At 56.5% G+C, this 8920-nt stretch overlaps 1 protein-coding gene across 1 annotated transcript in view; it reads right to left on the bottom strand.

Moving 5' to 3' along the window:
* Positions 1 to 5677: 5677 nt before the first annotated feature.
* GRB2 (growth factor receptor bound protein 2) overlaps positions 5678 to 8920 on the bottom strand; it is an 85113-nt gene continuing 81870 nt past the window's right edge. The window contains exons 5-6 of the mRNA XM_002722939.6: positions 6713 to 6881; positions 5678 to 6212 (exon numbers count right to left, since the gene is read on the bottom strand). Of these exons, the coding sequence (XP_002722985.1) occupies positions 6027 to 6212; positions 6713 to 6881 (355 nt within the window). The 3' untranslated portion in view covers positions 5678 to 6026. The remainder of the gene's footprint in view (positions 6213 to 6712; positions 6882 to 8920) is intronic.

The following is an 8920-nucleotide window of genomic DNA, read 5'->3' as shown; positions in this document are numbered from 1 at the left end:
TAGGCACAGAGAAGGGAAAGAGTACTCCATCCACTGCTTCACTCCCCAGATGCCCATGACGGCTGGGGCTGGGCTGGTGCTGACCCCAGGAGCCAGGAACTCAATCCAGGTCTCCCACGTTGGGTGGCAGGGACGCAACTACCGAAGCCATCACTGCTGCCGCCCAGGGTCTGCATTAGCAGGGAGCTGGAGTCAGGAACCAGAGGCGAGTCTTGAACCCAGGCACTCTGGGGACCTGGGTATTTTAACTGCTGGGCTAAACACTGCCGGCCCACCCTTTTGTCTCAAGTGTGTTGCTCGTCCCCACCCCCACACCTCTGACAAACACCACACTGCCTGCCCCATTCACCCAAGACTTTGGTCAAGTCCCATCTTCCCCCAAGCCCCAAGCGTCCACTTCCTCTCTGAAATCCCCTCAGCCAAATCACTACCCAAGAATGCGTCTGTGTGAACACAGCAGAGGCCCCAGAGGGGGATTTCCAGCTGTGGCCTGGTGCCACGTGGGGAGGGCGGCCCACGGCCTACGGGGCTTCCCCGGCCTCTCACTGGGATGGAGCCAGGGTCAGGGGTGGGGGAGAGGCGGTCCTCCGCGGCCAGAGCCAGCAGACTCCATGCGCCCTGGGAATGACATTTACTACCTAAGGGGCGACTCATCGAGTCTGCAAAGGCTCCTGGCCTCTGCACTGCACCAGCGAGAGGGTCAGGGCAGGGCCCGGTGCTCCTCCCCCGGCCCCCACTCAAGCCCTTGCTGTGGTTAGAGGTGCAGGACCGAGGTCGGCTGCAAGGACTCCGTGCTTCCTGCCCTGAGACCAGCGATGTCCCTGGCTGGGCTAGAATCAGGCCTCGAAAGGCAGTTCAGTGATTTCTTTTTCGGATGGCATATAGTTGACTGCGGTTTTTTGTTTTGCCTTTTTTTTTTTTTTAAGATGTGTTTATTTGAAGGGCAGGATTAGAGAGAGAGGGAGAGAGATCTTCCATCCACTGGTTCACTCCGAGAACGGCTGCAGCGGCTGGGCCTGGGCCAACTCTGTGGGTCTCTTACACGGATGGCGGGGGCCCAAGACTTGGGCCGGCTTCCATTGCTTTCTCAAGTGGGGCAGCCAGGAGCCCGTATGGGACGCCGGTGTCTGAGGCAGCGGCTTACCCCTGCACGCCACAACGCTGGCCCCTAACTGCTTTAGCTTTTATTTTATTTTTTAATAAATATTTATTTGAATGACTTACGGAGAGACAAAGAGATCATCCATCACTGGGTCACTCCCCAGATGGCTGCAATGACCAGACTGGGCCAATCTGAAGCCAGGAGCTTCTGGGTCTCCCACGCGGGGGCAGGGGCTGCTTTCCCAGGCATGTTACCAAGGAGCTGGGTCGGAAGTGGAGCAGCCAGGACTTGAACTAGGGCCCATGAGGGATGCCAGCACCGCAGGCGGCGGCTCAACCTACTGTGCCACCATGTCAGCCCACTGCCTGAGTTCTAAGAGCAATGTTCGGGAGCCCGTGCGGTGGTGCAGTATGTTAACCCACCACCTGCAGTTCCTGGCAGAACCAGTGGATGGGTGATCTGTCTCCCTTTTTCAATAAATAAAATATTTTGCATTTTGAGCCTAAGGGGACAACCACACCACTATCGCTGCTCTTGGCACACAGAATTGCACATTTCTTAAAAATTATTTTTTTAAACTTTAAAAAAAAATACTTATTTAGGCTGGTGCTGCAGCTCACTTGGCTAATCCTCCGCCTGCAGCGCCGGCACACTGGGTTCTAGTTCCGGTCGGGGCGCCAGTTCTGTCCCGGTTGCTCCTCTTCCAGTCCAGCTCTCTGCTGTGGCCCGGGAAGGCAGTGGAGGATGGCCCAGGTGCTTGGGCCCTGCACCCGCATGGGAGACCAGGAGGAAGCACCTGACTCCTGGCTTCGGCTGAGTGCAGTGTGCTGGCCATAGCGGCCATTTGGGGGGTGAACCAATGGAAGGAAGACCTTTCTCTCTCTGTCTAACTCTGCCTGTTAAAAAAAAATAATAATAAAAAAGAAAGGGACAGAGAGGAGTTCTTTCATCTGTTGGTTCACTCCCCCAATGACAACGGCGAGTGCTGCGCCCATCTGAAGCCAGGAGCCAGGAGCTTCTTCTGGGTCTCCCACACAGGTGCAGGGACGCAAGGACTTGGGCCATCTTTCGCTGCTTTCCCAGGCCATAGCAGAGAGCTGGATTGGAAGTGGAGCAGCCGGGACTTGAACCGGTGCCCATATGCAATGCCAGCACCGCAGGTGGATGCTTAACCTACTACGCCACAGCGCCGGCCCCAGCATTGCACTCTTGACAGCGATCAATGCCCTAATCACGGTGACCGGGCAGGACTGACACCAGCTGCCTGGGCGGTGAGCACACTGCTCATCTGCCTCGGGGCTGGTGGCTGCGGTGCTTGGCCTGGAACCCAGGGTACAAAGTTTAAGAAGCTTCCAAAGTAACACACAGATGTCCCCAAGCATCCCTCTCTTCTTGAGGGCCAAACAGGACAGAGAACGGGGGCTCCGTCTCGAGGTGCATCGTCCCTGGTTACTCAGGGACTTCGACCAAGCACAGTGGCTTGGCCTCAGCACCTACCCGTAAGCAGGTCGAGGGGAATGAGTGGCAAAGGCAGCAGACCATCTGTGCCCAGGGCCTTTGTCTAAAAGGCCACACGAGCAGCCCTCGTGCCAGCTCCTCCACGAGTGTGTCTGAAGATAAGCCTGCTGCAGGCTCCCAGTTTGCCAAGTCAGAGCGCCAGCGACCAGCAGGGCCTCCCTAGAGCGAGCTCAGTAAGAACGTCCCCAGGCCACCTGCCCCCCCCCCCCCCCACAGAGCTATTCCAAGGCTCAACATGCAGCCAGGGGAATGCTGGGGGATGTGGGAGACTCCAGGTTCCTTCCCAGGAATTACGGATCCATGAGGAGGGCATCCAGTCCCCAAGAACTCTGCGACCAAATGACAATTTCCCTGTTCACCCAACGCAATCGACAGGGAGAGACCGAGCAAGAGGTCTCAAGATACAGCGCAGTGACAACACCGTGTTGTCACTTAATGGGGGGACCTCCTCTCAGCTTCATGGCAGCCCAGAGGGCTGAGGGGCTGGCAGCTTCCTCAGACGTTTCTGTAGGGCAGGGGGGGCAGTGGCTCTGGCGCCCAGCAGCGGAGCCATCTGGGTGGCGCCTGAGGTTTGCTCAGGAACCAGAGGCGGGCGGCGTGGTGGTGCAGGAGCAGCCCCACTCCTCCTTGGAGGTGCTGGTTCCAGTCGCAGCCGCTCAGCCGCCACTCCAGCTTCCTGATGCACAACCCGGAAAGCAGACGATGGCTCCAGGGCAAGTTCCTGTTCCTCCCACGGGAGACCCGCCAGGGAGTTTCCGCTTGCTGCCCTTGGCCTGGCCAGCCCTGGCTGTTGGGGCATTCGGGGAGTGGACCAGCAGATGGAAGCTCTTTGCCTCTCAAATAGCTTAAAAACAAAACAACAACAACAAAAAAACAAGAACGAACAAAAAACCCAAACTAGATGAGAACACTTGCAGAAATTCCTTGGATTTCTTTTTCATGTCTGTCTGTCTACTGTAGGCAGAGCTTCGTGTGGTCCAACAGGCCTCACCCTGAGCAGCCTGCGGGGAGGCACGTCTCAGGCCGAGCTGCTGGGAGCCCCTTCCTCCCAGGTGTCCGTCCTCTCCTTCAACAGAGAGGAAGTGCAGAACCAACAGCCGAGCTCTCTGTCGCTCTACGCCGGCTTCTTGAGGGTGGCCTGCGGCTTGTCCACACCAGCAGCACCAAGGACTCCTCCCTGCACCTCAACCAAACTGTCCTGAGTCTGCACTGTTAACTAGCTTTCCCAAAATCTTTTTTTTTAAAGATTTATTTACTTGAAAAGGCAGAGTTACAGAGGACAGCGAGAGGTCTTCCATCTGCGCGTTCACTCCCCAAATGGCTGCAACGGCAGGAGATGGGCCAATCCGAAGCCAGGAGCCAGGAGCTTTTTCTGGGTCTGCTACACGGGTGCAGGGGCCCAAGCACTTGGGCCATCTTCCACTGCTTCCTGGGCCATCAGCAGGGAGCTGGATAGAACTGGAGCAGCCCAGTTGGGATGCCGGTGTGGCAGGTGGAGGCTCAACCCACCACGCCACAGTGACAGGGCCGGCATCACTCCCGAGAGGCCCCGACTGCCTGACCTTACACCTTACGCAGTTTCCAAATTTTTACATAAAATGAAGCAAGGGGGAGCAAAAAGAAGCAGAATGAAGAATTCATTGTACGTTTATTATTCACAGTTAATCACTACCTACCAAGTGCCACCCGCAGAGTTACAGGATTACGTACATAGGTCTTTTTAGTTAAACACGGATTTGTTTTTAAATATATACACACAAAACTTAGTTCAGCAAGGCTTCATGATATACACCAACTCCAAAATAAAACAATCAGACGGTCCAGGTGTGGACGCCAGGCGTTCCTTTGATCAGCAACGCGGGAGGGAGGGCGGGAGCAGTCGGATGGGAGCCAGGAGAGGCGTGAACATGCTCTGTCCACAGGAGCAGCGGCCTCCAGGCCTCCGGGACCCGCAGGCTGAGTCTGTTTCCACACCACAGTCTGGGGAGATCCCACTGAAGGGTCACAGAGGCCCAAGGCCACCAGCACTCCCAGGGAGGGAAAGCAGCAGCCTCGTCCGTGTCCTGGGGAGGAAAAGCCCACGAGCCCAAATGACAAGGGACGGAGAGCTGACACGGAGAGCTTAGAGGGGCTCCAGCCTCTGTCTTCCCAGCGCCCCCACCCCCCCGGGTGGGGACGGTGCTGGGGGCCGGCCTGCTGCGAACGGGACAAGGAACAGTGTGTCCCAGCTTTTGCACACTGCCCTGCTGCTCACCTGGACAGGTGAGGGGACACAAAAGGTGAGAGCCATGACCTAATGTCAGGAGCAAGAAAAACACAAATACTCTCCTTCTGCAACCTACTGCAGGCCCACGGTCCCACCTGCCGCAGCTCAAGAACAGCAGCCTAACAGCACTTCCTCCACTGGCTCTCCTGTGTCTGAGACTTGCTGGCTCCAGGGGTCTGAGCGGGGGTCTCTGGGGTCGGCAGGGTAGACAATACCCGGACCACAAGGCAAGGACTCAGATCCAGCCAGACGCCGTAGAGCTGCAGCCGGCCCTTCCCCGGCACACCAGGGCCGGCGGCTCCCTCAGACCCTGGCCTTCTGGCTTGGCACGGGTAGAACGCCCCCCTCCCCGCCTTCCGCTGTCTCCTCCCTCTACCCTGCTTTCCCCTCCCCTGAGGGAAAAGGATTTACAGAGAGTGGGAGACGAACCGGCTGGAAGGCCAATTTGGACTGTCTTTAATTTATCTGAAAACAAAACAAGTAAGACACATCCCTCCTAAGCAACCCGGGACATGGGGAAAGGCACCATGGGAAACAGCAATGCTCAGGGACGCCGCTCCCACGTGGAGCCAGCGACGGAGGCTTTCAGTCCGACTTTCTCAGGAAGCCGAGGGGCAGGTGACACGCCTCCCTCCCACCCCCGACAGAACAGCCCCAGGCTGGGCCCGCGGACGCCACCCTGACCCGGCAGAAGCTGCCCGCCTGCTCCTTTCTGTGTGCACGCACGGAGAACACAGCAGTAGTTGTTCCAACTAAACAGACATTTTGCATAGAGAAGATACCAGCGCACGTGGTTTCTTTTCTTTTATTATTGGCATCAGCTAGGACTATACGTGGCCTTACACGTCATGCACTGAAGAACGGGAGAAAAAGGACGAGAAAAAGGACAAAGGCGGGGCAAAGGAGCAGCGGTGAAAATCTGTAATAAAAACTCTTTTCTTAATAGGTAAGTTTTGGCATTTTTATATCCAATGCCCCCTCCCACCCCCCGAAGTTCCAACCCAGGTCAGAGAGTCACGGGCGTGAGGTGACCCAGCCAGGTGTCCGGGCTCCTGCAAGGCTGCTGGGAGAGGCAGCCCGGGGCTGTCATTCTTTCGTGTTTTCAACTTTTCACGGCTTTAAATAACCTCCCCTTGATTCTTAGACATTCCGGTTCACGGGGGTGACGTAATTGCGGGGGAACATGCCGGTCTGCCCGTGGCAAGCCCCCTTCCACCAGTTGGGGTCAGAGTTATCCATGACATGGATGAAATCTCCCCGGCGGAACCCCAGCTCTCCGTCCTCCTGGGGGTCAAAGTCAAAGAGGGCCTGGACGTACGTCGGCTGCTGCAAAAGAGGAGCAGGGAAAACACGCGTGTGACACCCCGAGCCTGGAGTCCTTCCTGCGCTGGGCACCCACGCTCGGGGGCTGCACTCCCCAGGGCGTGTCAGCAGCATAGTCAGCACCCCTGGGAGTCTGAGCTCCTGCACAGCCCAGGATCCAACACCTCTGAGCTCCTGTCGCTGCCAACACCCTCGAGGGTTTGCAGTCAAAACATCTGGATGAGCTCGAAAACATAAGGTGGTGGACTCAGCTGGGCCGCCAGGGACAGGCGCACAGGTGCGAGCACAGGCCCCAACCCTCCCTACAGGACACCCCTCACAGTTTTCTTCCCGGGACACAATAGCTGACAGACAGGTGGTGAGCGAGCCACACACCTGACTGCAAACCGCAGGCCTCTGTGTGAGCTAAGGGTGATGTCCTGAGCACGGGGGCCGGAAGTGACCCTCTGAAAGGCACCTGCTCCTAACCGCTGGAGGTGAGCCCGACTCTGCCCCAGCCTTACCTGCGGCACCTGCTCTATGTCCCGCAGGAATATCTGCTGGTTTCTGGAGACAGACGTCGACCTGTGGTAATCCACCAGCTCATTCAAGGAGTTGAACTTCACCACCCAGAGGAAATACTTCCCCGCTCCGTCTCGGAGCACCTTGAAGTGCTGCACGTCATTTCCAAACCTGGGGGTGGGGCAGAGAACACAGCACGTGGGTCAAAGGGCTCTGGCCTGGCCCATGAGGCCCTCTGCCAAACAGGAGGGGTCCAGAGAAAGCCACTGTGGCAACGCTCCTCACAGCCTGCGGGCCGGTTGGCTACACGCCACTGAGCCTGGCTGGAGAGGGTGGGACGGCCGCTGAGCGTGCCGAGACCCTCACCGTGACTGACGGTCACCCGCAACAACACAAAGAGCCCTCACGGGACAGGCCAGGCCCCACTCTGTCTAATTCCAGGGCATTTATGGGATGGAGAATGAGGCCGGCGCTGCAGCACACTGCGCAGAGGCGCTGCCCGTGGCACCAGCATCCCATGCGGGTGTCAGTTCAAGCCCCAGATGCTCCATTTCTGACCCAGCTCCCTGCTAATGCAACTGGGAAAGCAGAAGATGGTCCAATATCTGGGGCCCCTGCCGCCGTGTGGGAGACCTGGAAGAGGATCCTGGCTTCAGACCCGCCTAGTCCTCGTCATTGCGGCCATCTGGGGAGGTAACCAGAGCATGGAAGACCTCCCCACCGCCCCTACCGCTCTCTGTCTTTATCTCCTCTGTCTCTGCAACTCTGCCCTTCACGTAAATCATCTTTAAATAAAAAAGGAATGTCCCAACCCATCTGTGCCCTGCACTGTACCAACTACATCAGCCTCACTTAAGACAAGGAATATACCTTAATTAACTACGCTTCAAGCAAAAATAATTAAAATCTCAAAGGTGGGATAGAAAATAAGGTGAGGAAGCAGATACGCTCAACAAAGCTCCAGGTACCAGAAATACTCCAGTCATTTCCCACTTGGGGATTTGAGTTCTACTCACGGGATAAAGGCCTTGGGGGGAAAAAGGAAGTACTGGGACAGCAAAAGAGGCCCAGGCACCAAAGTCCCCACACCCTCCATCGCCAGAAAATCCACTCCCCTTAATGCTGGTCAGCAACACAGAGCTGCCAGTGACACCTGCTGTCCCGTTCCCTGCTGAATCCTCCAAGGACTCAGTGAGCACGTGTTCCTCAAAGCCCTCCTTTGGGTCGGTATTGCGCCATAACAGGTAAAGCCCTCGCCTGCAATGCTGGCATTCCATACGAGCGACGGTCAAGTCTGGCTGCTAATGGCGTAGGAAAAGCAGCAGACGAAGGCCCCAGTGCTTGGGTCCCTGCCACCCACGTGGCAGACTGGGAGGAAGCTCCCGGTTTCAGCCTGGCTTAGTGCTGGCCATTGCAGCCGATTTCTCTTTTTCTCTGCAACTCTTTCAAATAAGTAAATAGATAATTTTAACGTCAAAGGCCCTCCTTCAGTATTAAAGCCTAAAGAAGCCAACACTTTCCAAAAACAGCCAGCAGGTGGCAGGACTGGGCTTCAAGGAAGCCGGAGTGCAGGATACCAAGTGGGGTTGGGGGAAGACAATCCAGTGGCCCCGGCATTCCCTCCCCCACTATCCATAGTGTGGTTTGTGTGTGTGTGTGTGTGTGCTGCGGGGGGTTCTAAGACCCCCAGTGGATGCGTGAGACGGTGGATAGTACCAAACTGCATATATACTGCTTTCTCTTGCAAACACCACACACACACACACACACACACACACACACTTCTATGATAAAGTTAAATTAGTAAGTTAGGTATAGTAAACTAACAATACACAAGACAATTGTAACAACCAACAACCACAAAAAAATAAAAGTCATTTAAAATCTGAACTGTTTGTTCCTGGAATGTCCCGATCAGTATTTTTAGACCACAGTCACTTGTGGACCGTGAAGCCGCGGATGGGGGTGGCTGCTGTACTGCTTTCTCACACACCCCCACACACACACCCACACACAACACACAACACACACACACACGGGGGAGAGAGGAGGGGGAGGGGTGTGTGTGTGGGGGTGCAGTGCTAGTGAGAGGGCTTCTGGAAGAAGGGCCTGTCCTGCACCTCTGGCCCTGGGGACTCGCTGGCGGTGGACGCGGTCAGTTTCTTAGGTGCGTAAGGTCCCGGGTGAGCACTCTGCCAACTACAAGGGCT

Source organism: Oryctolagus cuniculus, chromosome 17 (genome assembly GCF_051225735.1).
Source record: "Oryctolagus cuniculus isolate XC-2025 breed Fujian yellow rabbit chromosome 17, ASM5122573v1, whole genome shotgun sequence".
In the NCBI taxonomy this organism is placed as follows: domain Eukaryota; kingdom Metazoa; phylum Chordata; class Mammalia; order Lagomorpha; family Leporidae; genus Oryctolagus; species Oryctolagus cuniculus.
Note: the sequence above shows the minus strand (reverse complement) of the source record. Positions and strands in the feature narration are given on the sequence as shown.